The 26,365-nt window shown below is 53.7% G+C and overlaps 9 protein-coding genes across 9 annotated transcripts; 5 read left to right on the forward strand and 4 right to left on the reverse strand.

Annotated features, from left to right (window-relative positions):
• Nucleotides 1-330: 330 nt before the first annotated feature.
• BO86DRAFT_330536 (putative ATP-dependent permease ADP1) lies at nucleotides 331-4,284 on the reverse strand. The gene is made up of 4 exons (XM_025668722.1): nucleotides 4,066-4,284; nucleotides 2,352-3,983; nucleotides 879-2,300; nucleotides 331-817 (listed from the first exon to the last, which is right to left on the reverse strand). The coding sequence occupies exons 2-4, from the start codon at nucleotides 3,975-3,977 to the stop codon at nucleotides 581-583; spliced, it is 3,285 nt and encodes a 1,094-aa protein (XP_025532194.1). The 5' UTR covers nucleotides 3,978-3,983; nucleotides 4,066-4,284; the 3' UTR covers nucleotides 331-580.
• Nucleotides 4,285-5,841: 1,557 nt separating this feature from the next.
• On the forward strand, nucleotides 5,842-8,071 carry BO86DRAFT_353973 (putative long-chain fatty acid transporter; the record flags this gene model as incomplete). Its single annotated transcript, XM_025669553.1, has 3 exons — nucleotides 5,842-6,024; nucleotides 6,080-6,864; nucleotides 6,911-8,071. Exons 1-3 carry the CDS (start codon nucleotides 6,009-6,011, stop codon nucleotides 8,069-8,071), a joined length of 1,962 nt encoding a protein of 653 aa, XP_025532195.1. The 5' UTR covers nucleotides 5,842-6,008.
• A 635-nt stretch (nucleotides 8,072-8,706) lies between these two features.
• BO86DRAFT_302902 (hydroxyacyl-thioester dehydratase HTD2) lies at nucleotides 8,707-9,954 on the forward strand (the record flags this gene model as incomplete). Its single annotated transcript, XM_025667551.1, has 2 exons — nucleotides 8,707-9,302; nucleotides 9,456-9,954. 2 exons carry the CDS (start codon nucleotides 8,707-8,709, stop codon nucleotides 9,952-9,954), a joined length of 1,095 nt encoding a protein of 364 aa, XP_025532196.1.
• Nucleotides 9,955-10,361: 407 nt separating this feature from the next.
• On the reverse strand, nucleotides 10,362-12,590 carry BO86DRAFT_330545 (putative MFS multidrug transporter). Its single transcript, XM_025668723.1, has 6 exons — nucleotides 12,322-12,590; nucleotides 12,010-12,267; nucleotides 11,809-11,953; nucleotides 11,724-11,757; nucleotides 10,992-11,665; nucleotides 10,362-10,903 (listed from the first exon to the last, which is right to left on the reverse strand). Exons 1-6 carry the CDS (start codon nucleotides 12,529-12,531, stop codon nucleotides 10,560-10,562), a joined length of 1,665 nt encoding a protein of 554 aa, XP_025532197.1. The 5' UTR covers nucleotides 12,532-12,590; the 3' UTR covers nucleotides 10,362-10,559.
• Nucleotides 12,591-12,851: 261 nt separating this feature from the next.
• BO86DRAFT_330547 (methionine aminopeptidase MAP1) lies at nucleotides 12,852-14,806 on the reverse strand. Its single transcript, XM_025668724.1, has 3 exons — nucleotides 14,343-14,806; nucleotides 13,876-14,274; nucleotides 12,852-13,799 (listed from the first exon to the last, which is right to left on the reverse strand). The coding sequence occupies exons 1-3, from the start codon at nucleotides 14,478-14,480 to the stop codon at nucleotides 13,137-13,139; spliced, it is 1,200 nt and encodes a 399-aa protein (XP_025532198.1). The 5' UTR covers nucleotides 14,481-14,806; the 3' UTR covers nucleotides 12,852-13,136.
• A 147-nt stretch (nucleotides 14,807-14,953) lies between these two features.
• bna4 (kynurenine 3-monooxygenase) lies at nucleotides 14,954-18,553 on the forward strand (the record flags this gene model as incomplete). The annotated part of the gene is made up of 4 exons (XM_025676447.1): nucleotides 14,954-15,171; nucleotides 15,347-15,561; nucleotides 15,654-16,758; nucleotides 18,513-18,553. The coding sequence occupies exons 1-4, from the start codon at nucleotides 15,048-15,050 to the stop codon at nucleotides 18,551-18,553; spliced, it is 1,485 nt and encodes a 494-aa protein (XP_025532199.1). The 5' UTR covers nucleotides 14,954-15,047.
• A 3,010-nt stretch (nucleotides 18,554-21,563) lies between these two features.
• BO86DRAFT_141707 (uncharacterized protein) lies at nucleotides 21,564-22,287 on the forward strand. The gene has a single exon (XM_025666212.1). It carries the CDS (start codon nucleotides 21,672-21,674, stop codon nucleotides 22,164-22,166), a length of 495 nt encoding a protein of 164 aa, XP_025532200.1. The 5' UTR covers nucleotides 21,564-21,671; the 3' UTR covers nucleotides 22,167-22,287.
• A 558-nt stretch (nucleotides 22,288-22,845) lies between these two features.
• Nucleotides 22,846-23,950, reverse strand: BO86DRAFT_353992 (mitochondrial 37S ribosomal protein uS8m). Its single transcript, XM_025669554.1, has 2 exons — nucleotides 23,838-23,950; nucleotides 22,846-23,773 (listed from the first exon to the last, which is right to left on the reverse strand). Exon 2 carries the CDS (start codon nucleotides 23,687-23,689, stop codon nucleotides 23,189-23,191), a length of 501 nt encoding a protein of 166 aa, XP_025532201.1. The 5' UTR covers nucleotides 23,690-23,773; nucleotides 23,838-23,950; the 3' UTR covers nucleotides 22,846-23,188.
• Nucleotides 23,951-24,153: 203 nt separating this feature from the next.
• On the forward strand, nucleotides 24,154-26,204 carry BO86DRAFT_385773 (uncharacterized protein). Its single transcript, XM_025671183.1, has 3 exons — nucleotides 24,154-24,341; nucleotides 24,417-24,583; nucleotides 24,643-26,204. Exons 1-3 carry the CDS (start codon nucleotides 24,304-24,306, stop codon nucleotides 26,079-26,081), a joined length of 1,644 nt encoding a protein of 547 aa, XP_025532202.1. The 5' UTR covers nucleotides 24,154-24,303; the 3' UTR covers nucleotides 26,082-26,204.
• Nucleotides 26,205-26,365: the final 161 nt, after the last annotated feature.

Consider the following 26,365-nt stretch of genomic DNA (forward strand, 5'->3'; position numbering starts at 1 on the left):
GCGAAGGGACTCGGGAAGCTGGCCAAGGCGGTGAACCGGTCTGGGGATTACAGTCACCGCTTATGGCGTCCTGACTCTGACGTGAGTAGTTATACGCCAGAGCACTGTAGTTCAATCTATTGATGAGGGGAAATTGTGTCCTTCTGCCATCCAACTGACCTTTTTCTCAGTCAGACCTTCCACGTCAACCCCACCTGTTGGGTCCGATCCCATTTCAGTATTCACGTGCAAAAACTAGCCAGCCATGATGCTGACTACCAATGACGTGGGGGAACACGTGCTTCGTTCCGCAAAGGGATGACTTGCTACTGCCTGTGCCCAGTGAGGGATCAAATGGATGATCATTCGTCTATATACAATGTAACTGGTCATTGACAGCAGCTTGAAAATCATGGCTTCAAAAACAAAATTGAGAACAGACGAAAAAGAGAAGAAAGGCCGCATAGAAAAGGTCTCATCAACGTGTTCCATCATACAAAGTACATATAACGTAAGAAAATCCTAGAAACAACCCCTCCAGATAAGATGCGACCGAATTGAGGCCACACCTAGGGTTTCGCTCAAGTGAGATACATTGCCGTCACCGCTTCTCAACAAGCAGGATATGCATCGCGCCATATGCAATCACAATGAAGGCGCCGGAGATGACGGCCAGCCCGATAACATCCTTCCACAAGGCAAGGGTATCAAACCCAAAAGCACTCAGAATCGAGGCGCCCGGAACTTCTATATCCAGTCCATACTTGTGATCGATCAAGGTCAGATACGTCACTTCATTGACAATCAATGCCTCAAAGCCGTAGTGGAAAATAGATAGCTAGACGAGCGGTCAGCAGGGTACAATGTGTGAGGGCCGAATGTATTGGTGACCAACTTACCGTTTGTAGCCACAAAGCAGACTTGGGAATTGCGTCGTGGTTGAGCAGAAGACCGGCAAACAGGAGACTGAACAACATCACAAGACTTCCGATCAAGTTGGCCACTCCTCCGTCACGGAAGATAATACCAATGAAAAGACAAATGTTCGCGGCGGCCAGATTAAAGAGCACCAGCACCAGAATGAATCGGAAAAACTCGCCCCAGGCTGGAATCAGACCCGTCATTGGATACACAATCATCCCCATAATGATTGGTGGCAGAAGTCGAAGAGGTACGATGTCAAACACCACTTTAGCCGCAAAATAGGTAATCGGATGGTAGTAGCCATTGGCTCTCTCACGTACGAAAAGAAGTCGCTCCGATGAGAAGACGGTCAGACTAGTCAGGGTACTGAAGCCGAATAATGCTAGGATGAAAAAGAAGAGACCCAGTCGGTTCTGGAAGCCCTTAATGTCGTCAGTCAGCCCATAGAAGAGGTAACCACACAGGACAGCAAGCAGAATGGAGATCGCATAATGGGTAAGCATCAACATCGGATTGCGGTACAGGTTCCTCCAGGTCCGCTGTGAGAGAATCAAGAATTGGCGGAAGAGGCCAATCCGAGCATAACCCTTAGATGTTACAACATGAGGAGCAGAGAGAGCTTCCGGATTGGCGAATCCGTTGGCCGCCCGAGCATTCTGGATGGCGGCCACAATTTCGTCATGCACAGAACGGGCAATATCCGACGAGATGTAATTGGAGACCAGGATATCAAGATCTGTCTGGCCTGGAGCGACAGGGGGTAAATAATCGGGTTCTTCGGAAGTCTGGTTCGGTATAATGGCAGGTTGACGGGATAGACGTAGCCATTGCTGAGTGTTGTCCGCCACATCATCCAATTGCACATCCTCTTCATCAGTTTTGGGTGTAGACGGTGCCTCAGGGTCCTTTTTCCGTGAGTATAGTTGCCTGTCCTGTCGTTGTTTGAGCGAGACTCGCCGCTGACTCTTAGGCCGTCGGTTCGCTTCCAAGGTACTGCTGGAATTATCCTCCAGGCTTACGTTTGATGCGCTTGCGACGGATTTAACCGCTCTCAAACTGCTCGAAGCTGTCTTGGGGGGGTCCATACGCGCACTCGACAAAGGAGATCCGACTTCGTCGCTGTAAGAGCGAGTAACACTGGCATGCATCGTAAGATCAACCAGGTAATCAGCGATATTAAAGCCCGGAGGGCAAGAGTATCCCGCCTGATCGAAGTATTGTTGACATGTCGAGAATGGGCCAGAGTAGACAGTTTTTCCTTTAGCAAGAAGGATAAGTCGATCGAATAGAGCCACGATGTTGGATCTCGGCTGATGAATGGTGAAAATGACAGTCCGGTTGTATGTCTTTGCCAAAGTCACCAGGCACTCCACAACATTGAAGGCATTGAACGCGTCCTAATTGAGCTTGTGAGCGAATGCTGCATGTACCGGGATTTCAAGACTCACCAAGCCACTAGTGGGTTCATCCAAGAAAAGTATACTGGGGCTCGTGACAAGCTCGCAAGCGATTCCCACTCGTCGCTTTTCACCGCCAGATATGCCTCGGCCTTTACCTTCCTCGGATCCGATCAATTGATCTTTGATGTGTAATATTCCAAGCTGCTTCTCGACCTCGAATACTCGTTGTTCCTTTGCAGCTCGGCTCATGTCCCGGGGAAGCCGCAGCAACGCACTGGTCAGGATAGTCTCATGCACGGTCAAAGTAGGAAGCATAGTGTCCTCTTGATCGACAAAACCAATCATAGACTTAAAATCATGGTCGCTGATTTTCTCTCCATTGATATAAAATTCACCACGAACCGTGCCTCTTTTGTTCTTCCTAGCAAGGATGTCAAGGAAGGTGGTCTTGCCTGCTCCTGAAGCACCCATGATAGCCGTGATTTGACCGGGTTGGGACGCACCCTGGATACCACTGAGGATTTCCCTCCCGTTGAGATAATATGAGACATTGTCCCAGTACAGGGCTGCTGGCTTGTGTTCGGCTAGGAGTTTGGCCGCCTCATCGTCAGAGTCGTCGGAGAGGGGCAGTTGTATGCGACCATAAGACCTGCGCGACAAGTACCATACTGCCAAGATCACAGCCACGACGAAGAGAGCACATCCTGCAATGACGCCAGCAATGAGAGGGGTGTTGATCTGTTTGACAGGGCGAGTATATCCGGGGACGTCTGTTCTATACAAACACTCTCCTGCGTTGCAGTTCAGCGTGATACTTTTATCGCCAAAGACTGCCTTGATCAGGTCATCCATCGCCGGCTCCTGGAACTTGCTTCCATCGTCAGGACTACCCCCCTCGGTTGAGACGGACGAAAACGACGCCGGACCCGCGATCGATTCTCGGAGGAAGTCGCCAATGTCAATGGATCCCTCCTCGCCACACAGCATGCGTCCAGGAATACACTCGCAGTGGATGTTTTCGCATGTGTAATGAGTCTTGTTCTGGTTGTGAGTCGTCTCCAGCCCCCACTGACACGTATCCAGGCCGCAGTAGAAGGACTCTACCTTGCCTACCCAGAACTGAAAGTTGCAGGTGTTGTCCTCTGCCTCGCATGAGAACGTAACCTGGGGCTTGCGATCCTTCAATTGGTCAAGAATCTTGCGGTTGGTCACATCGCACATCTGGAAATTCTCCTTGACAGTAACGCCTTGCTTGTAGCAAACGCCGCCTTCTCCTTCTGGCATCATGGCATTACAAGCATCATCCGTTTGACAGACGTTACAATTGAGACCCTCCCAGCCATCCCTACATGCGCACTGCCCATCCTTCGGCGGAGACCTCTGGTGCCCATCGGCCAACGATCCACACAACGGCTGTGCACAATCATCGCCTCCGAAGCCGGGCGGACAGACACATTTTCCTGTGAACCTATCGCATGATGCATACTGGGCGCATTGGAAGGCGTCTAGTTGACAGTTGAAGCACGGAGGGCACCCGTCTGGCCGATCGCTGAAGGTGGAGAAGAGCGGAGGTATTAGCTCGGCTTCGGAGTAGTTGCTCCGCGCTGCAACAGCAGATGCAGATAACGAGAGCCCGAAGGCCAGCGAAAGGTGTAGTATTGAGGCAAGCCTCATCCTGAGCTAGAAAGAAAGCATAGTTGTCAGCGACAATGTACCCGGAGAGACAAGAAGATTGCTGGCGAATATCGATTGAGGTGCGCACCGGAGAGAGGGCGAATGCGGAGTAAATGACGAGCAACGCCGAAGTAATCAAGAAGCCAAGTGGTGCATCGGGCTTCCCTATCAGAAGAAGGCTACCAACAGGCTGGGCAAGAAAGAAGAGTATCAGGAAGAAGGACCGAAATTGCTTGTGTGGATGGAAATGAGACGCGCGACAAAAACAAGCAAAGAGGCGGTAAGTTGATGAAGGCGAGAGATGAGGAGGTCGGAGGTTGGAAGGGAAACCGGTTGGGGTTCGGGGTTGGGGCGATGACGAGGGCGGAGATGCGCTAAACCAGCCATGGCCTGACAGCCTGGGGCACCAATGAGTTCTCGGGAAGCTACTGCGTACCACTGCCAGCTGAGCAGGCACAGGGCAGGTACCAGGAACTGTCTTATCTGGATTATTCCCTTCTGTTCAACGCATTCTTGATTTCGTTAAGATTAGTATCGTAATATTTGCTTCGATTGTGAACTTAAATCGACCTGTGTGAGGTCAAATTGCTGTCTAATCTTACCTTGCCTTTGTACCTGTACTCTCAAAATATATTTATTTCCCACCCACTTTGTTGCTTGTGCATTCATCATCCGTCAAATAACCTCAGAAGCATTGAGAAGTGGAATTGAAAACTGGAATGCCATGTTTCCTCAGCAAGAAATGCGACTCAACAAGAAAAGTGATCTTCAAGGGGTTGTGATTCGGCCAATTCGTTCGTGCGCGCCCCTCCCCAGGAAATCTGAACTGTACTGTACTTCGGGAACCAAAGACACGCATAGTTCCGAGCGCTGACACACGCCCCCGCATTAGGCACGCTGCTCTTACCGCGACTACGAGGGTCTAGTGGTCAACCATTTGAAGCCCAGTATCACCTCCAGTGTGGCTGATCTATGTCGCACCCTCTGTCTATGACTTACCCCAACGACCTGTCGGAGGACCAGCTTAGTCCCCCTATCACTCGCTGCCTACAGAATGGTCGCCTTGGCTTGACTTTGCTCGAGGGTGGTGGCGAACGGCTACTTCAATGGCCAACGGTGTCCTCATTATTACTAGGTATCCCGAGGTCCAATGAAGCCCAATAACAATACGACTATTGTTGTTGTCATGCTAAGCGACTCCAAGCTTCAGAGACCCACAGTCGGTGGATTGGAAATACAACTGGAGGTTCCGGGGGTCCACAAAGCTATTCATGGCTGCCATGTTAACGCGATCTTGTTGTGCGATATGCCTTTGGTGACAGGGTCACCTAAGAACAAAGGTTATTGTTAGCCCTGAGAAGATGGTTAGCATCCATGCACAGCACACTCGAGTAACGTTCACAACGCCTAAATTGCTTGGCCATGTGAAACCTAGGCTGAAAAAGCGGACATACCGTAACTGTAATATCTACTCTTGTCATGAAATAACTCCTAGGCGAAAAAGTGATCGCTATTCGAAAAAAAAGGCAGAAAGGTGAGGTGCACGGTACCCGTGCCTGGTTCCTAAAATCATATCGAGCGAGTAACTATGAGATCCAGTGGATGCGATCAATTGATGGGATCGGTGATGTTAGGCGGGGTGGGTAAGTTAGTTACCTACCTAGTACGGAGCAGTTGGTGGGGCCTCGCCAACTTTATCCCCCATTCATACTTCCATACCGGAGAAGTTCATCCACTGCATAACTCTGCATAGTCCTCCAGCCGAGGTATGAACCGGTATGATGTCTGTCGTTCATTGTTCTGCCCCGTTTAAGTCATGAGCCTTCTAAAGAATGGATACTCACCCACGACCCCTCTTTCCCTTCTTTAATACCTTCATTGCACCCCTCTCCTTGCACTTTCTTTTGGCTTCTGTGCTGTTGGAGTGTCGTGCGAGATTTGAGGTCCTCCTGCCCCCCATCCTTCCCCCCCCCTACCGTTGACCTTCCCAACTCCCCGAAGTTCTTGTCACTTGCCTAGTGGCTAGGCAGTATGGTTGAGATTCCTGGTGAATATGCTAGAACATTGAAAAGTATATGGTTTCATATCACTGACTTAGCTAGATGTCCCTCTGGCTCTTGCCGGGCCGGCGCTGGCTACTACCCTCGCTTATTTGAATGCGAAGTACTCGCTCTTCTATGATCGCATATTGATCAAGGTTCTTCTCAAGGTTGCCTTCAATCTTCGGTCGGGCGAGCGTCGCGATAAAGTCAACTTATTCTACAAGCTCGAAGACCAGGCCTTGAACCCTAAAATGAAGGACCGGCCGTTTCTTGTCTACAACGGCCGCACCTGGACTTTCCGAGAGACTTACACTACAGCATTGCAGTACGGTGCCTGGCTCAAGAGTGTACATGGCGTCAAAGCCAGGGAGGTTGTGGCCATGGGCTTCATGAACTCGTCAACTTTCATCTTCATCTGGCTTGGTCTCTGGAGCATTGGCGCCATCCCCGCTTTTATCAATTACAATCTAATGGGGAAGCCTCTGACACATTCCATTTTGACCTCATCCGCAAGGTTGCTGCTGGTGGACGAGGAGCTGCGTACCCAGATCCCTTCTGAACAGCTTGAAAGTTTCGCCTCCCCAGAATTTCGAGAAGGCAAAGGATCTGTGGATGTGGTTTTCTTCACACCTGAATTAGAATCGCAGATCCTACAAATGGAGCCCATCCGAGAGGATGACAAAGTCCGTGATGGCATCAGGATGCGGGACACAGCTCTGCTTATCTATACAAGTGGGACTACGGGTCTTCCGAAACCTGCTATTATCGGCTGGAGAAAGGCTTGGAGTTCAGGTATCATGATCACGAACTGGCTCAGTCTTCAGAGCACGGACCGATATTATACAGTAGGTTATCCCCTTCGCCTCGAGAGTGATTGCTGACTTGAGGCAGTCCATGCCATTATACCACTCATCGGCTTCTCTGCTAGCTGTCATGCCGTGCCTCTGGGCTGGCTGCACGGCCCTTGTTGGCCGCAAATTCTCTGCGCGCAACTTCTGGCAAGAGGTACGGGAAAGCGATGCGACAATCATCCAATACGTGGGTGAGACCCTGCGATACCTCCTTGCTGTGCCTCCTGCTCTCGACCCAGTCACTGGGGAGGATTTGGACAAGAAGCATAACCTTCGCCTGGCAGTGGGCAACGGCCTCCGTCCAGACATCTGGAATCGAGTGAAGCAGCGCTTCAATATCCCTACCATCGCCGAGTTCTACGCATCCACTGAGGGTACATCCGGGTCATGGAATCTTTCTTCCAATGATTTCACCGCCGGGGCTATTGGTCGGAACGGAGGGTTCACTGGTTGGATTCTCCGGCGCAGTGTAGTGGTTGTCAAGATTGATGAAGTCTCGCAGCAGCTTTGGCGCGACCCGAAGACTGGCTTCTGCAAAGCGATGCCTCGAGGTGAGCCTGGAGAATTGCTGTGGGCGGTGGACCCCACGGATCCCAAGGAGACCTTCACCGGGTATTTTAACAACTCCAAGGCCTCGGAAGGCAAGCTTGTTCGGGATGTTCTGCGCAAGGGCGACGCCTATTTCCGGACTGGCGACCTGGTCCGATGGGATAAAGAGGGCCGATGGTACTTCAACGACCGTTTGGGCGATACATACCGCTGGAAGAGCGAGAATGTGTCTACTGCCGAGGTGGCCGAAGTGCTAGGTGGCCATGCTGACGTGCACGAAGCGAATGTGTACGGGGTGGCGCTTCCCCACCACGATGGCCGGGCTGGCTGTGCGACTCTTCTTCTTCAACAGCAGACCCGCGCTGAGGATTCTACTGCTCTGATTCCTCCTTCTCAGGAGACATTGAGCAGTTTGTCGGCACATGTTTTGAAGAACTTGCCGCGTTATGCCGCCCCGCAGTTTCTGCGCATCACGCGGGCTATGCAGACGACAGGGAACAACAAGCAACAGAAGCATGTTTTGCAGTCGCAAGGGGTGGATCCGTCACTGGTTGCTGCCGACGACAAATTGTACTGGCTGCAGGGCAGCCAATACGTTCCATTTGAGCGAGATGACTGGAGTCGATTGCAAGCTGGGAAGGTAAAGTTGTGAAGGTGGATGACAGGATATGATATGTGTCGGGCACATATATTCTGGGGATTTTCCAAAGCACAGTACATACCAAGGTATACCATGTCTATAGTTTCCGCATAATTTCAAACAATGTTCAAACAGTGGGCTTACTGAGCTGAACGGGAACATACTAGAATATGAGTAGTCGAGATGCCGAAGGGATCCACTGAGTGGGTCTTCTTGGAAGATCGCTGGCTTCTCGAGGCTATCTGACCTCGGGGACTTATACGCTTATGCGGTACTTGTATGCTGCAAACAGTCGCGAGGAAGACGCACACTGAGCCAGATGCTCAAGATGATAGACAACTTGAAGTTCACTCAGTTTGAAACACATTCGAGCGGTCGCGTTATCTTGACCGCGTATCTGGTCTTTGTACTGTACCCAGATCAATGCCGATCTCGAGCATAACGGCTACTCGGAAAGTCCCCGGTCTCGGAAAGACTTCCATCGAGACCGAGGTAACTATAAATTGCCCATCGCGTCTCCCCGCGCCAGCAGTTGGAGATCTCTGCACTTACTCACCAGTCCCCAACAGCACAGGCACTCAACACCACGAATCACCCGGTATCCCACCATGTCCTTCTCCATGACACGCTGTCCCTCGCTACAATGCATGCGGCTTCAATACTGCCTCAATGCAACAAGAGCCAGCCGCCAATTCTCCACCCACAACCCTCTCCGCACGAACTCCAACATCTCCACCTCCACCTCCGCATCCGCCATTGCAACAGCCTTCCTCTCGCGCTTCCAATCCCTGGGCCCGCAAACTCGCACGCAAATCCTCGATGCCAACCAACTCCAGCTCCTGTCGCTCACGCTCAGCCGGCCCGCTCTCTTCCCCTCCTCCCCATCCCTGTCCAACGCCTCGACGCCGCTCCCTCCCGGCACCCCGCTCCCCGCCGGCTACCACCTCGTCTACTTCACCCCGGCATTCCTCGAAACCGAACTCGGCCTCGACGGCACCGACACCTCCTACAATCCAGCCGCCCCCTTCACCCGCCGCATGTGGGCCGGCGGGGAGGTGCAATGGCCGCGGGACGCCACGACCGGCCGACCGAATTTCCTCCGAGTGGGCCAGGAGGTCCACGAGACGACGCGGGTGCTGAGCGCCTCGCCCAAGGTCGTCCGCAAGACCGGCGAAGAGATGATCGTGGTCGGCGTGGAGAAGGAATTCCGCAATGAGGATGGAGTCGCGGTTGTAGATCGGAGGTGCGTCCGTTCGTCCAGCCCCCCCTCATTTTAGTATAGTTTTCCTGCACCAAAAGTCCCCCAAGATCCGCAGCATTGCGCTCAAACCCGCCCCTCTCCCTGTCCCCCATCCCTCTATGCCACGAATTCTAACCAGGAGGGAGAGGGAATCAGGAACTGGATCTTCCGCAAAGCCCTACCATCCCCCGTCCCACCATCCACCACCCCACGACCCCCACCAACAACAACAACCGAAAACAGCAACCCAAGTCCCAGTGCCACGACAACAACAACAACAACAGGCAAGACCCACACGCGCACCCTCCGGCAGACCCCCGTCACGCTCTTCCGGTTCTCGGCCTTGACCTTCAACCCGCACAAGATCCACTACGCGACGCCGTGGGCGCGCGAGGTCGAGGGCCACCGCGACATCGTCGTGCACGGGCCGTTGAACCTGATTGCCATGCTGGATCTGTGGCGCGATACGCGGGGCTCTCGGGGGTTGCCGCTGCCGCTGCCGCTGCCGGAGAGCATCAGCTACCGCGCGACGAGCCCGCTGTATGTCGAGGAGGAGTATCGGGTGGTGCTGGATGAGGAGGCGCGGGATGGGGTGGGGCGGGTTGAGATTCTGGGGCCGGGGGAGGTGGTGGCTATGAAGGCTGAGATTCGGTAGATTGCTTTCTCTATTCAACAGGATAGAGCGGGGGATGTCGAAGAACGTGGTTCTGCTTTCCCTCTGAGTGTATAGTATATAGAAGCTCTGGTCGGTTTGGGGTTGAGTGTGTCACCAGAGGATGAGCGCTGGAGGTCTGATGTGGTAGGCCGGGGCCATTCCGCCCTTTAGGGTTTTGGAACCCTGACTATATCGAAGATCCCTAGTGGCTACCAGTTCGAGCGTCGTGATCCGTGATTCTATCTACAGATACATTGCTGATCTCTGACTCTCGCCGTATAGTCACTAGAAACAGTGACTAACTTGACCGGCACGCCTCGTACGACATCGTATCCTTTATAATATAGACATATATTCATGTGCCCATCTAAGCATGCAGGAACTATCTACCCCTCAGACCAACAAGACCCCCTAAAAATACCCCGCCACATCCCTCCTCGCTATAAAACCGAGACTTTTTACACACGCGAAGAAAAAGGAGTGTTAAAACGCTACATAGCCCATAATCATATCCTTTCCATCCACCCAGAGCCCAGAGCCCAGAGCCCAAAGCTTATGGTAACACAACACAATCACATCCCATGTCAAATCCGGGCAACCCGGTCTCACCGACTCAACCTCTTCTCATGAATAAACAAACTCGACACAAGCGAGCAGAACACGACCCCAACCACAAAGGCAAAGCTCTTATTGGTCGCCCAGCCGTAGCAGCTGCGCACCACCTTGGCCACGGCGGGATCGAGCGTCTTGATGAAGTCCAGACTCTGGCGGACGCCGGCCACGATCGAATCGATGTCGTCGCTGTCGCGCAGGGCCCACTGCAGCCGGTCGCGGAGGACCTGCTGCACGACGGTCGAGGAGAGCGAGAGGCCGATGACGGAGCCGAGCGAGCGGAAGAGGTACGAGCAGGCTGTTACGACGGCTTGGTCTTCGGGGGTTGCGTTTGAGACTGTTGGCCAGAAAAGTTAGCGGTGAGGGGGAGGGTGGGGGGTGTTATGGGTATGGGATGAAAAGGGCGGGGGGAGGGGCGGACGTACTCAGGCTGATTAGCGTGGATGTGACGCCGGTGCCGTTGCCAAAGGCACAGAACACCGTGCCCAGGACCATGACGGTGGTGTTCGCGAAGGCGCCGCCGGAGGCGAGGGTGATGATCGTCAAGCCCAGCGTGAGCAACGCGTACGCGAAGACCGTCAGCCAGTAGAACTTGCCCGTCCACTTCATCACGAAGCCGGCGAAGAGCGAGCCGCTGACGCCGGCGAGGATGCTGGGCAGCAGGCGCAAGCCGGCGATCGTGGCCGAGACGCCGTCGACGGCCTGGAAGTACAGCGGGATGTAGAAGAGGGCGGCCAGCCAGCCGCCGAAGCTGAAGAAGTTGCAGCCGTAGGCGGCGAAGAAGGTCTTGTTGAAGATGATGTGGCCCGGGGCGAAGGGCTCGGCGGCGTAGAAACACTCCACCACCACGAAGAGCACGAAGAGCGCCACCGAAACGCTCAGCGAGATCACGGTGATCGGGATCGTCCACGAGACGTTGCTGCCGCGGTCCAGCCCCAGCAGGAACCCGAAGACCGCCCCCACCAGAACGATCGCCCCGGGGAAGTCGATGCGCCCCAATTTCGTCCGCCAGTGACTATCCTCCACGGCCGGCAGGTGAAGCATCAAGGTAACGGCGACGAAGGCAAGTGCGCAGAGGGGTGCCTGCGCGATGAACGCCCTGGCGACATAGGGTTAGAGGTCTGTTCTGTTTGTCCAACACAGTAGAGGGGACTCACCATCGCCAGCCGATGTAATCGGCCAAGATGCCACCTGCAGTGACTGGTCAGCGGAAAGCAGAAAATAGCAGCGCGAGGGTCTTACCGAGTGGTGCGCCAACTCCGGCACCGGTCGCGTAGATCATGTTGATGATCCCCTGCCACACACCTCGTTCGCGGAGAGGCACGATATCGCTCATGAGGATGCTGACGACAGTCGTCATACCGCCGCCGCCGACACCTTGGAAAACCTGTAGTAGGGTTCCCGATTAGCACATATCAAGTACAGAGGAACAGAATCACTCACCCGTGCAGCGATGAGCTGGTTGATATCCTGCGCAAGACCACAGAACAGACAGCCAATTCCGAAAATGGCATAGGCAAACAACAAGCAGGTCTTGCGACCAAAAATGTCGCTCAATTTTCCATACAGGGGTTGGAAGGAAGTCAGAGTCAAGAAATACGAGGTAGCGATCCAATTTGTCAGGTTCAGTGCCTTGAGATCGCTACCAATTTGACCATAACTAGCCATGATGATGGTCTGATCGGCTGCAGACAAGAAGATCTAGTCAAAAGAATTAGCACTTTGTCTATTTGAATGACAAGCAAGAATACCTACCCCTATAGAGATTGCTGGAAGGATATACTTCAGGTTTGGGCGTGCCTCCGACGCAATTTTGATCTGATCCTCCTCCTCGTCCCGCGCGGGGAGTTGTTGGGTGCCAGCCTCAACATCGCCGCCGATATTGGAGATAGCTCCTGTGGGTTGAGTGTTACTTTGAGACCCCAGCAACGGGGATGTCTCTGTCGGGGTTCTTTCCGTGGACATGTTTGACTCCAGCACCGTCTCCACTGACTAGAGACTAGAGCGTCAATATGCACATGAATTGCAGGCACAGGAAAGGAAAAAAGATGAGACGAGGGAGGCTTGTGGACTATGAGGTGCTTCATAGTGCTTCTCACGTGCTGATAAGCCTCCCCACCCATTCCTGACAAATCACAGGCGGATCAGGCTGCCACCCCCACTTTGCCTGAGGCCCTAATCGTGATAAGATGCGCTACTATTCCTAATCCAGGTCCGACCGTCGGAGATTATCCGCCTGCCATTATCTGCTATCATCATTATTGGCTATGCTCCTTATCCATCTCCTGCCGCCTCATCCAACGCCGAGGTTGTTGTTCGGGCCGGTTGGAAGTGAAGCCATGCTGCAAAGAAATCCTAGATCCGTGGTATTGTGGGTTCCCCTGGAAGAATATAGGAAAGCCCGATCATGATAGTTGTGGCTATGCATGTCTTCTCAATATCACAGTTCCATAATGGTGACGTCACGCCAGAGTCAAAGGACAAAAAATACACCAAATCGTTGACATGGACGTTACGGAATCTCTTCATGAATGCTCTACTCTATCTCATCTCTCTGGCAACAATGAAATTCATGCATCTGTCTTGGGTTCCTCAGCCACGGGAATGGGAATGGGACCACCAGGCGAGTCCGGCAGGCGAGCGGTCAGAACCTCCACGCCATCCTCCGTCACCAGCAGCGTGTGCTCAAACTGAGCCGACAGCTTGCCATCGGCAGTGGAGCTGGTCCAGTCATCTGGCCACGTGCGGTCGCGGTGAGTACCCAGGTTGATCATCGGCTCGATGGTGAAGCACATGCCGGGCTTGGCCGTGCCGACCGCCTTATTCTTTGCGTAGTGGGGAACGTTGGGAGCGCAGTGGAAGAGCTGGTTGATACCGTGACCACAATAACTCTTGACCACACTGCAGTCGCGGGACTTGGCGTGCTTCTCGATCACATTACCAGGGTCTCGGAACAGCATGCCAGGCTTGACCAGCGCGATGGACTGGTCCAAGCACTCTCGCGCGGTCTCCACCACTCGCACGGCGTCCGGGTTGGCCTTGGCCTTGTCGCCGACGTAGTAGGTCTCGTTGATATCGCCGTGGAAGCCGTTGTGGTACAGGGTGACGTCGATGTTGACAATGTCGCCGTCCTCCAAGGGGCGCTGATCGGGGATACCGTGGCAGATGATCTCGTTGATTGAGGTACATACCGACTTGGGGAAGTTGACGTAGTTGAGCGGCGAAGGGTAGGACTAAGCCGCGTTAGTTCCGAAGACCATTCAACAGCCTCTGTAGCATCCTTCGCGGGCAGACAATGACACCACTTACATCACGCTCAACGCAGGCCTTGTGAACCACCTCATCAATGTAGTCGGTTGTGACGCCGGGCTTGATCTCCCGCGCAGCAATGTCCAGAACCTCACGAGCCAGGCGACACACTTTGCGCATACCCTCCTGCTCCTCTTTATTCAGGATAGTGATGTTGTGGCGACCAACGAACTTCTGCTCGGACCGGGGAATACCATCCTTGGCGTAGTCGGGGTGAGGGATGGACTTGGGGACGGTTCTCCGAGGGGACAGCGGGTATACGGGTCTCAAGTCGCCGGCAAAAGGGTAGGAAGGGAAGGGGTTGTAGAGCCCCGTGGCTGGATCTGGTTCAGAAACTACTTTGGGTGTAAAGAGGTTGCTCAGGAAATTACTCTTCTTGTGAATCGACTTGTGTTCGCTCTGTGCAGGGGAGGGTTAGTCACAGTTGAAGGACGAGCGCCGCAGAGAGGCACAAAAGAAATCCGTACCCAGCTCTTCTTGAAACAGTCCTGCGAGCAGAAGAAGCTATCCGTCCCTTGTTTAAGGCAAGTCGGGCACTGTAGCGTTCCGGCGTTCTTATCGCAATCCACACCGATGCATTTCCGGGCAGCGACTTCGGCAGTCATTTTGAGAATGTGTAGAATGCAGAGATGGAGGCAGAGAAAGACGCAGAGAAAGAGAAATAGCGATGCTTCCGAAGGGCTATGGAAATGTTCCGCAGCGCAAAGAGGGAAAAAATGGGACAATCCCCCGCGGCTGAGCGGCGCCAATCGCCGTTCCGCCAATCCAGGCAGAAAACTAGGTACCAATCCAGAGACGGCCTAGTGCAGGACACGGGACCGCTATCTAGAAAGAGACTAGCGGCTGATCCAGAGGCGCGCGTCTATATCACGTGCCCCGGAGACCTTGATCGGAGAATCGTGGGTGATTGGAGGGGAAGAGTGGCAGAAAACGGCATGTGGGGCTCCGCTGTCTTTTCTTCTTCCGAGTTTGTGACGCATCAGCCAGTTAACATATCAATTTGTAATCTGTTGTATCACGCCACTCTTACTTTTTGAGCCAAGAGCTGCAGAAGCACAGAACTGCCTGAGGTTGTATACCTACATCTCTAGGGTCTGTGTACTTTGATTTCAAAAACTGTCGTGGGACTTCTTTCTTTTAGAATCTCCATTGATCGTCATTTCGCCCCCGCCATGGCACATTCCACACCAGCCAAACAAAAAGTGGTCATCGTGGGCGCAGGCCCGGTGGGGTCCCTTGCAGCTCTCTATGCAGCAGCCCGAGGCGACGATGTTGAGGTATATGAGCTACGTGGAGGTGAGTCTAGTCGCTGTTGTTCTCGATTTGATGCATTATCGTGTCACAAATTCGACCTGCGTTCGCCGTTCCTGCCATGTCGCGACCCTGATCCACTTCTTATCGACCCCACTTCGATATCTATAATGGCGCCCTCATAAGCCTCAACGAGTCGGCTCAATAACATGACCTACAGATCTGCGTGACCCGGCTACCATCCCGTTGAACTTCACCAAGTCTATAAATCTGGCGCTGTCGGAGCGAGGCATCAACGCCATGAGGGAGTCGCACCGCGATGAGCTCATCAACCGGGTCCTTGCGGACTCGATCCCTATGCATGGACGCATGATCCACGGCCGGACAGATGGCAACCTCTGGGAAGCTGCTCAAGCATACGACGTTCATGGTCGAGTACGTTGCCCCCCTCCATGCTTTACATGCCTGTCAACCAAAAACCCATCCAGCATCCAAGCTAAAGCTCTCGTCTAACACCCAACCTTCAGGCAATCAACGCAGTCGACCGCGGCACCCTGAACAACGCCCTTCTGGATGAGCTGGAGCAGACCCCTAACGTCCGACTCTTCTTCAACCACAAGCTCGTCGGGGCCGACTTCCGCGCCAACCGGGCCTGGTTCGAACGGCGCGACCCCGGGAGCAGTCCCTACGACAAAGCCACGGAGGTCGAAGCGACCTTCGACCTTCTCATCGGCGCCGACGGCGCCCACTCGGCGGCGCGCTACCACATGATGAAGTTCGCCCGCGTCGACTACCAGCAAGAGTACATCGACACGCTGTGGTGCGAGTTCCGGATCCCGCCGTCCCCGACGACTAACGACTTCCTCATCTCCCCCAACCACCTGCACATCTGGCCCGGCAAAGAGTTCATGTTCATCGCCATTCCGTCGGCCGACCGGTCCTTCACCTGCACGCTCTTCGCCCCGGCCGACCACTACGACGCCCTCTCGGCCAGCTCCCCCGACCAACTGGTCGAGTTCTTCGACACCCACTTCCCCGGGGTGTGCCCGAACCTCATCGCCCCGGAGGCCCTGCACGAACAATTCACGAGCAACCAGCACCTGCCCCTCATCAGCCTCAAATGCAAACCCCACCACTACGACGCCAGCGTCGTCGTCGTCGGCGACGCCGCGCACGCCGTCCTGCCGTTCTACGGCCAGGGCCTCAACGCCGGGCTGGAGGACATCCGGACGCTGTTCGACATCCTGGACCGACACGGGGTCTACAGCAACAGCTTCAGCCCGGGGATGCAGGAAGACCCGGAGCGCCGCCGGGAGGCCCGCCGGCGCGCGCTGCAGGCCTACACGGACCAGCGCGCGGTCGACACGCACGCCATCAACGACCTCTCCAAGCAGAACTTCCTCGAGATGCGCTGGGGGGTCAAGTCCCCCCTGTACCGGCTGCGCAAGGCCGTCGAGGAGACCATGGACCGCTACCTGCCAGGCCTGGGCTGGCAGACGCAGTACACCCGCGTCAGCTTCAGCAACCAGCGATACTCGGAGGTGGTGCAGGCCGTGCGCAGGCAGGGTCGCCTGTTGGGTTGGGGGCTCGGCACCGCAGCCCTGGTGGCCAGTCTGTCGGCGGTGGCGGTGGGTCTGCAGTTCTGGCGGCGACGGCCGGCTCCCCGCTCGTTGTGGGCGGTTCTTCGGAATGTCTGGCGCGAGGCGAGAGAGTGGCTTTGATTTCTCGTTTTAGACACTTCCCCTCCCTCCCCCCGGCCTTGGTTCCTCCCCGAATCTCTATAATTTCTGCTGCGGCATGCTGATGGCTGCGTGATCTGTAACATTACTTCCTTTTCTCTTCCCATTTAGATACTGATCTAGAGGCCTAACAATGAGCAACTCCCTATCCACGCTTTGACGGACCCCAATAAAGCCGGTTTTCTGTACAGTTTCACCACGTACCTTTCGAAGCACAGCACTATCTTGCCTTTCACTTCAGCCATACAATCAGATGCCTATTACTCGGACATTCTGAGGTGCTTAGAAGTCTGGTGAAGACGGCTAGCCTCTTTCACAACCCCAGCCGCCTGTCTCTTGGCTTGCCTGCTCACTTACTATATGTCCTTCTGTCACGAATGTACACCTAGGTTGCTTTGTCTTCTTCCCTTTATCTCTCACACTCTAGACACATGAACTCTTACTGTGCGCACCCATTACCAATTAGCAGACAATACATCGAGCGTCCGTCTATACTTGGAGACAAATAGAGAGATAGAAAAAAAGAAACACATCCATGTTCTGGGCAGGCCGACTCGAGAAGAGCTGGCACAAGTCTCAGTGACCCCAGGTCTATGATGATGCACACGAGGAGTTCCCTCCACCTCAGCACGAGAGACACAGCCGGTCTTACACTGATAGGCCCAAGCACGAGCCTACAATATTCAAAGAAAAGCTGGTAGAGTAGAAGCCAGCAACATGAACAATCTGGACTTGAACCCACAGACGGGCAAGAACGGCAAGGCAGGCAAATGAGAAAGCCACCACAATCCGCCTGAAGGATGTAGTACAGGAAACAGTGAACAGAAACATGCAGCTCAGGCTAAGGGACAATAGCAGTCACCGAGGGGGAAGTCAAAACCGAAGTGTGTTTCTCACAAAAACAATGGAAAGCCCGAAATATAAAGAAAAGAACGCACACAAGTCGTAATAATGAGGAGAATAGAAGAAAGTCCTAGTAAATGGCAGCAAGGGGCTGTGAATTCTCTTGATCGCGTAAAAGACTTATCAAGTAACAGCATGGTTTTATCGTTATCATCAGGCCAGGTCAATCCCCAGACCAAGGATTGTCTGGGAATGGGAGTCCTTGGTTGGGTTTCGGACGCGGATGTCATGGCTTCGCTCGCATAATCCGAATTCAGGTTCACCACTTCGGCAAAGTCACTGGAAAAGGGTCCAAATGGTCCAAGGGAGACGAAAGCATGTGGCTCCGGGGAGTAACTTCCTTGGGCTACCCTCCAGTGGACAAGGGGAACGCCTGACGGAAATGGCAGACTGGCTTGTTCCAGCCGGATGGGTCTATAACATGGTAGAATCGTGGTCACGACCAAGAAGGAAAACTCATTAATATCATCACTGAGGGTCAAATATCCGAGGTCAAGGGCCGACAAATTTCACTCGGCGACTGCGCCGGTCCTGAATGCGCTTCTCCGTGTCAACATAAAGATGGTCAAGGTACTCCATCGCGGCGGCATCCTTCAGAATCTTGGCCACCTGCGTGCCGGCAGAGATAAGCTGAAGGACGTTGCGATCGTCCTTGATGGGCCTAGATTGATGCTTGGCAGCATGGCGCATCTCCAAGGAGTTCTCCAGTATGGTGACTAACTGCTTGATCTGGCCATTATACAGGACCCTGGCGGGGATCCGCCGTTTGGTGGCCAGTCTTTTGAGGAGGTATACCCACTCAGTCCATTCACGGTCTGAGGGAACTCTCACCTGTCTCTTGTCAGGCTCCAGTGGGATTGGAAACTGGTACTTTGCAACAAAGTCAAAAGCGCACTGCGATAGTCGGTCGTTCACCGAGGACAGGATACGATCTTGTTCTGAAACATCAAGATTAGTAGGTAGATGAGGCAAGTCCCTTCCTTGTGCCGCGATCACACGCGGAGAGGGAGGCTCAAGTAATTGGTGGGGGCCGTCAAACTCATCCCGGTTTGATGGTCTTCTCTGTGAATGATATCGGGTTGTGCCCTTAACTCTGTCACCAGCCCGTCGGCTGTTTCTCTCAACCATGTATTCCGGTGTCTCGAAAGATCTAGCGAAGTCATATTCCCGTCTCAAAGTCTCCGCCGGCAAGCGAGCAGGATGGTCCCACTCCGGATAATGAGGGGTAGGGCGTGGTAGTGAAGTTCCTGATGGTGCAGCTATATTGGCATTGATCTGGGAAGTCACTGGCAGCCCGCTGTACGGCATGGAGAAGTTAAAATCCGGTGAAATAGGTTTGGGGCCCCTCGCCGCAGCACTCGGGACGTTCATGGGTCCACGTTCAACGTGGGGTGGTGACATCCTTGTAGAGCTGCTTATGAGTAAGTTTTCCCTCGGTCAATAATGCTTCTGGAGAGGATGACGAATAGTAGTACAAGATGAATTGGTACCTTGGGTGGTAAATGATAGGACTTTCGCTCGGAGTCCCATACATCGGCGGATGTTGGGGCGCAATGCCACTGCAAAAGGTGAGCCCTCCAGATGACTTGGATGTCCTTGAGTAAGACGAGATACAGAAGATCTCGATTCATGCTAACCTGTGATGAGACCAAGAATCATCGCTGCCAATGGACTGCGTACAAGAGCCACTGCTTCCTGTTACCCGCGAAAAGTAACTGAGGCCCGACGACATGGTGATCAATGGAGGCGAAAGAACAGGTGGCATGAATGTCAAGAGCTATAGTGACTGGTATCAGATAGTGACGAACAATACTGGGGAGCTGAGTGGTTATGGAATTGTGAAGGACGGTGGCGAGTCAGTCCAGACCATCGAAGGCTGAATCTCACAACAAATAGAGAAGACGTTTATAAAAACAACCTGACTTGAATGAATGGCAGGTACAATAACGATTTGTTGCAGGAGCCAGATAAGCTTTTTATCTCTAAAGCGTGTGAGGTACGAAGAAGGAGAGGACATGAAGAGCTCCACAGCAGTGGCAACTGGGAGACTCGATCAGCCTGGAAGGCAACCCGTCCCTGTCAGAGAGCAACCGCGTGCCCACCGGTAGTCATATAGGTCAGTTGTATATACGGCGACAAAGGATCAATCTCGGACCCATATCCAATCGAGGTTCGACCCCACAGTGCTCCTTTCGATTGACAGGGCAAGCTAGTAGGATCGATTGAGCCAGAGACGCCCGGCACGGCTAGGTCCACGATAATTAGGCCATGGTAATAAGCAAAGCGGCATTCACGACAATAAGAACGGAGAGAGTGGGGAGCTGCACAGGCATAATGGGGTACAGGGCCATGGATGAACCCGGCTGCAAGAGGCAGCCAAACTATCCATTAGCAGGCTATCGCCAACTCTCAGGCGCTGATCTCATTTCCAACCGCGGTTGTCAAAACCAAACGTAAGAGAAGAGGAGTTGAAGGATTCGGTGATGCATTGCGTAGGGGTTTGGGCAGCAAAGGACCGGCCGGATTGCGCAGGGAAGATGCATCCACTAAATGAAGGGAGGACGACATATCCAGGCAATTGACCCAATGCAGGTTCTAGGTATTCAGTGGCAGACTGGCAGTTGGCGCGGGAGACTGCTTCTGTTTAGAGTTCCTGGGCACAGAGTGGATGATCCCGTTTGGTCCCTCTTCTGCCTTGCCTGTCGCCAGCATTTTCAGTGTCTCCACTTGGTCGAAGAGGACTAGAGTGAGTGACTGGTGGCTGAATACTGCATCAAAGAAGAAGAAAGGGGATGGGATGGTGGGGAAAGCACGGTGTGTACGGATACTGTACTCCATAGTTGACAGTTTGAGGATGATTGATTGATCATCCCTTTCGGGAAAGGGCAGAAGAGTGGTGGATGCCTCAGTCCTCCGACTGCCTGCCTGCCTGCCCTCGCCCTGAGGCAATATCAAACTACTCCCGACACTACTATCCTGCTAACTAAGGTACCCAGTCATTGTCACTAAATCAAAGCAAGCAATTAAAGCAAGCAAACCAGCCAGCTAACCTGGTACAATCCCGATCCCCACCATAGCCTGATATTTCGATTCCCTATTATGGTCTCCGTCTCCACTGACCATCTATCTATTCATAGATCCTTCAATGCCAATCCGCTGATAACTATTCAATCTATCCAGGTACTGACCTGAACACCATGATAGATAACCATAGTCAACACTAGCATTGACTCCACCAATACCACCACGGACCCTCGCTGGGAGATAGCTTTGAAAGCCTTGTCGTTTAGCATTCGAAAATGACCACGGCGCGCCCCGACAACTCTATAGGAAAAAGGGCAATAATAATGAACACACTAGAGATACAATGAGGAGTGGGTCGGAAGCAGATATCAACTGCTGCTCCATACCACACGGGTGGCGGCCCAACAGTCGAGGTTTGAGTGTGGGGAGCTTGCAGTTCTCAACCTGATTGCCATTGATCCCTCGAGGATGTTGGGCAGACACTTTGCTGCACGCCTGGTTGCCCAAGCCCAGAGCGGATGTGTTGGCCAACACTCTATTGGCGCGGGCAATCATTTGGCGGCCGCAATGCTCGTCTAGGCCACCGACACGCAGCAATAGCGTCACTGAGTTATTGGCTATAAAACCATGCATTTCCAATCCTGAAAGACGAAATGGAGGCATCGCATACTAATGGAATTCTGGGATCCCTGGCAAGATGGGTAGTGTCCGGAACCATCATTGCCTGTCGACCCCGGTATGGGTGAGGTTGGCATTAGCAGGAGATCATCGATCCGAAGAAGAAGAAGATGATGATGATGATGATGATGATGATGATGATCGGTAATCAAGGAAAACGCGAGAGGGGGACGAATAAGCTCTTGTTTTTCAAATTGACCGATGATCCGATCGATTGATCCAGACACCAATGGTGAGACAATGCCGGAGTACGGGGTTTTCAAACATGGTGCAGTGTACGTTATTGCGACCCAACGAGAGGTCGCTAAGGTAACTTCCCGACAAGGGAGCAACACTGATTCGTGGGTGTGCCAATCCCGGGCAACGAACTTCTCCTCTGCCATGCTTAAAGCCAAAGCCAACCGGAGCCTCTGTCTTATGTCATTTCGTTTACAACTCCCGGTTTCACTGTCCTACATATGGCCAGCCTTCGATAACTCGTTCCGCAAGGAACGACCTATTTCCCATTGCTCGAGTCAGTCAGCAGCATGTCCGTCCAGTCTCGGTATATACGCATTTGTTCCGAGGAAACAACCACCGCAGGTCGAATACGGGACCCAACACGAGCTCCGTAATAGAATTATCGCCTTGACCTGTCGGCGATCACGGCAAATATTCAACTGGCACCACATCTACGAGCGTCCGGTGGCGGCCTAACGCTATCATTCCCTGAATTCTCACCGGCATCACCTCCCGACAACAAACTCCCATAGGCTTGGCCGCTATATGAGCGGATATCGAGCGACACGACACTACCTTCCTAGGCTGCTTCGCAAGACAAGGAATCTCCGTCGAGCCGAGCATAACAGGCAGACTAGCTGATGCGGACGTTGCGGCATTAACAGCATGCTACAGCCGGAATGAAGAATCCAGAACAACATAGCCGGTCCCGACGGGTCTATCCGATAAACAACTGTTCTGACGCTGCCATGTACCCAGTCATAAGACTGGAAGCGATCGTAGAAAAAGTTTCTCTAGTTTCAAAGCAAGCTACGATCAGGCGACCTCTCGCGAGGTTCAAGATTAGCCCGGCAGCAGAAAAAGAAAAGAACTCTCGTCCACATTGAAGCAGACCAACATCAAACTCCCAAGCTATGATGGTAGAAAAGATCTCAGCAGACAGGCCCATGGCCGGTTGTCGTGTCTTCTGAGCTGCATTCAGCCAATCGCAAGTGGTTGAAGACAAAGAACCGACCTTAGAGGCAGGAATGCTAGATGCTATCGGTCAATAAAGTCGCTAAATACATAGTCCAGAGACTAGAACAACTCAGCGAGCGCCCTTATAGCTCATGGCTGCCGCAAGGTGCATGGCATGCGATGGCCGAAGCTCACCAGTCGCATGACTTCTAATATACTCCCGGAATCAGAAGGGTGACCGACTCGAGTACCGAGCGCCTTCCAGTGCCTGCTGACCAGCAGGCACCTCAGTCCAGACTTGGATCGCCTGCAGTCGTCACGGTGCGAGCCACGAAGAGATGCTCGACAGAGCAATATAAATAATGCATCAAGGAAAATGAGTTATGTTACTATACAAGGTATCCAACCAACAGTCGCAAATAATAAGACAATATGAACATACACGGCATGCGAGGAGACACTGCGACTGGCCAAACTCCGGTTAAAATGCAAAGCCCAAGCGACTCTCAGACATGGAAGCTCTCCTTTTCACCCTCCCAAGCTTACCTGATCCGGCACAGGACCAGACCGCCACTCTTCTTTTCAACGCACTCTCTCGCCTCCATGATGCCCTTATCCGTCGAGATGTACAAACTCTCACCCGGCGACCGCAGGCCCTCGATATAGGGGGTGTTGTGACCTTGGACTACACGCCGGAGGACTTCGAGCTTGGCGGTAACTCTCCGCTTGGGCGTGCTGATCATTTTCATCTTGCCCAGAACCGGCTCGCTGCGCCAGTACTTCAATCCGAGCCAGAGGCGTCTGGAGGCGATGTTCGCTTGGGTCACAGGTTCGATGTCCTCGGAGCTGGGGTGGCCAAGGAGCTGATGCGGAGCGGGGGGGGTCGGACCGCCACGAACAACGGTAGAGATGAATCCGTCATTTTGCAGCGCAAGGCAGAGCTTCAGGTGTAGCTTGGTGTTGGGGATCGAGGTGAGACCGAGGCGGGCCTTGGTGACATTGTTCAGGTGGGAGATAACGTGGGAGAGGTTGGTGAGAGACATCTTGATTCGTAAGACCGGATACCGGTGGTCAATTCCCAATGCAAGACAGGATACACAGTGCGGGAAAGCAGGATGGATAGACCGCTGGCGGAGAGAAATGTGAGCAAACACAGCACAACCACAAGGGGTGTAAGTGGACAATTCGTACCTGCAAGAAGCAAAACAGAGGGTTGGCGTCAAGACCGAAGAGATGATGAAAGAATCAGGCTCTGCTGCAGGCAACAAAAGGTATGGTCGTCAATCGCGTCGCGGTACCCAGAGTACCTCCGAGGATGCGGCGGGAAGCTCAGATGAAATTTTCGGAGAAACAAAATCACGGCTTCCGAGTGATGCCTGTTGTTCCAGGCATCTATACACAAGCTGCCGAAGCGGCAACCAATTAAACATCGCCTGTCGTACTTCTGTAGCCGCCGGGCTTCTGCACGCTGCATCTCCTCACCCTGTCACAAGCCAGTCAGATCTTCCCCTCCTATGGGCTTCCCGATGTTTAAAATGTCGCTCACTGCCTTGCGCTTGGTCGATGGGCCTTCTTTCCCCTTATTTTCCATCCACAGTCAATCTCGTGGTATATCGCTTTCTCTTGAACGTCGCAACATCAACGACATCCACTGACCATGCCACCACTGCCGGGTGAGGAGCGAGTGCTGACAGTGTAAGTTCTTGCGATGCTTCTTACCCCGCCAGTTTCGCCACCAGCAACTGTCTGAATGAGCTGACGCGCCTGTAGCTTCGCGGATATTCATTACTATTTCGCGCAACCAAGTCCAAGGACTCGTCGCCATCGGTTCGACAAAGGTTCCTATTTATATCTCTTCCAGAGCGCCACCCAGCGCAGAATCAGAATCGAAGTCGCAAATAACCCGGGTACCCCGGACCAAGACGCTTTCAATGGAGGTTAGCTAAGGCTGCCATCTTTCCACACTGTGCTTAGATTCACTGACGCATGCTGGTAGCTCTGGACAAGATCCACGTGCGACACTCAACCCAATTCCCGACCCTGTGCACAGTAACGGTAGACGGGCAGTCGCAAACTGCGGCGCAGAATGCGCCTGCTTTTCCTCCCCCACCAGGCACCGCGGCTGAATGGGAGCTAGTCGACGATGACTTGCAGAGCCTGGTGCGCCTGCACACGCTAGACATCTACTTCTGGACCGTGGAGGATGCGAACCAGTTTCTCGATATCATCGAGCGGGATTTGCCCGCAGCGCAGATTGAAACCGACCGACACCCATATCCCCCTCCACCTCAGAGTACCGTCAGCTCGGTAGTCCAACAGCTGGAGACGGTGGCCATCACTGACCCCGCATATCAGAACGGACAGACGCGCAACTCTCAGGCAGAAGTGGTCGCCAACCCTGCATCAAACTACCAGGCTATTACCCCATCAAGCACCCTCCCTCCTCCGCCTCCAATGTCGTCCACCCTTGCTCCCACCGGATCTCACTTTCCTTTGACTGAACAGCAACATCAGGATCCTGCCCCTCAATCCGCTCCCCTTCCTTACAACCCCGCCGCGCCCGCCGCTCCGGAGCCGATCAAGCACCGCGAAAAGACCCCTCCTCCAGAAGACTACGCCAATGGCACGGGTCTCGCGGCCGCCGCCGCTGCACCCGACCAAGGATTCCCGTTTCCCTCTTCTGCAGCACCAGTGTCCCCGGGACTTTCCTCCCTGATCTCTTCGCCTGCTTCGCCAGGACCCCACACTACCATGCCAGGAACCTACGCCTCTCCACCGCCAAGCACGGGATTGAGCTTTTCTCCCTCGGTGACACGATCAGCATCCATCGCCAGCCCCCCTGGAGTCCCGTCGTACACGACCGCCTTCCTTTCCGGCGAAAGCCCAGGATACCAGCAGCAGCACCAGCCCCGCAGCTCACTCAGCAGCACGGGCTCGCTCCCTGGACCGCCCGGGCCGCCGCAAGCAACCACCATGACATTTGCACCACCCCCCACGGACGCAACAGCTCAGAATGCAAACCCTGCTGCTGCCATGACCTTCGCACCCCCTCCCACCGAGCCCCTCTCACCCCCTCCACAAACCCAATCTCAAACCCAGCCCCAGCCCCAGACCCCGTACACAAACCAATATCAGTACCAACACCCCCAGACCACCCCACCCCCTCCCATCCACCCGGCCGTCGCGATAGCCGGCTACTCGAACTACTCGTACGAGCAACCGGGCACCGTGGCCGGCGGCAACGCACTGGCCGAGTACGACGTCCACCGACAGATGTACCGACCCACGGAGGCGGAGGCGACCTCGCGCCACCAGAAGTACGCGAAGGAGGCGATGAAGAACCCCGGGGATCGGCCGCAGACGTTCGTGAAGAGCGCGTACCGGGTGGAGAACAGTGTGAACCGATTTCTGAAGAAGTTGGAGAAGAGGCTGTAGCTGCTGCTGCTGCACGAGCCTGTCCATGGGTGTGTGTATTGGGTTGGGTGATTAGTGTGTACTTTCCTGTAGTCATGATCGGGTTGTCCGGTAGTTTTAGCTAATTTGTAAATGATGTTATGACCTTGAAAACACCTTTCGTATGTAGATGAAAGCTGAAAACAATAGAGAAGACATGCATAAGTAACAATACACTCCACACGACGCACCACGATCCATCTCAACAGTACAGTAGTATATACAAACAAACACCTAGCAACACAAAAATCACCTACACACAAGGA

Source organism: Aspergillus japonicus (assembly GCF_003184785.1).
Source record: "Aspergillus japonicus CBS 114.51 unplaced genomic scaffold BO86scaffold_4, whole genome shotgun sequence".
Classification (NCBI taxonomy): Eukaryota; Fungi; Ascomycota; class Eurotiomycetes; order Eurotiales; family Aspergillaceae; genus Aspergillus; species Aspergillus japonicus.

Excerpts from the sequence above, each read along its gene's own strand:
- BO86DRAFT_330547 (XM_025668724.1), bottom strand. The coding sequence starts at position 14,480 with ATGACTGCCGAAGTCGCTGCCCGGAAATGCATCGGTGTGGATTGCGAT. Across the intron at positions 14,275-14,342 it reads ACTGTTTCAAGAAGAGCTGG|AGCGAACACAAGTCGATTCA; the intron begins GTACGGATTTCT and ends TCCCCTGCACAG. Across the intron at positions 13,800-13,875 it reads AGGCCTGCGTTGAGCGTGAT|TCCTACCCTTCGCCGCTCAA; the intron begins GTAAGTGGTGTC and ends AACGCGGCTTAG.
- BO86DRAFT_330536 (XM_025668722.1), bottom strand. The coding sequence starts at position 3,977 with ATGAGGCTTGCCTCAATACTACACCTTTCGCTGGCCTTCGGGCTCTCG. Across the intron at positions 2,301-2,351 it reads ATGAACCCACTAGTGGCTTG|GACGCGTTCAATGCCTTCAA; the intron begins GTGAGTCTTGAA and ends AAGCTCAATTAG. Across the intron at positions 818-878 it reads CTGCTTTGTGGCTACAAACG|CTATCTATTTTCCACTACGG; the intron begins GTAAGTTGGTCA and ends CCGCTCGTCTAG.
- BO86DRAFT_330545 (XM_025668723.1), bottom strand. The coding sequence starts at position 12,531 with ATGTCCACGGAAAGAACCCCGACAGAGACATCCCCGTTGCTGGGGTCT. Across the intron at positions 11,954-12,009 it reads ACCAGCTCATCGCTGCACGG|GTTTTCCAAGGTGTCGGCGG; the intron begins GTGAGTGATTCT and ends ACCCTACTACAG. Across the intron at positions 10,904-10,991 it reads ATCCACGCTAATCAGCCTGA|TCTCAAACGCAACCCCCGAA; the intron begins GTACGTCCGCCC and ends TCTGGCCAACAG.
- BO86DRAFT_353992 (XM_025669554.1), bottom strand. The coding sequence starts at position 23,689 with ATGTCTCTCACCAACCTCTCCCACGTTATCTCCCACCTGAACAATGTC.
- BO86DRAFT_385773 (XM_025671183.1), top strand. The coding sequence starts at position 24,304 with ATGCCACCACTGCCGGGTGAGGAGCGAGTGCTGACAGT. Across the intron at positions 24,342-24,416 it reads GAGGAGCGAGTGCTGACAGT|CTTCGCGGATATTCATTACT; the intron begins GTAAGTTCTTGC and ends ACGCGCCTGTAG. Across the intron at positions 24,584-24,642 it reads CCAAGACGCTTTCAATGGAG|CTCTGGACAAGATCCACGTG; the intron begins GTTAGCTAAGGC and ends GCATGCTGGTAG.
- BO86DRAFT_141707 (XM_025666212.1), top strand. The coding sequence starts at position 21,672 with ATGATCCGATCGATTGATCCAGACACCAATGGTGAGACAATGCCGGAG.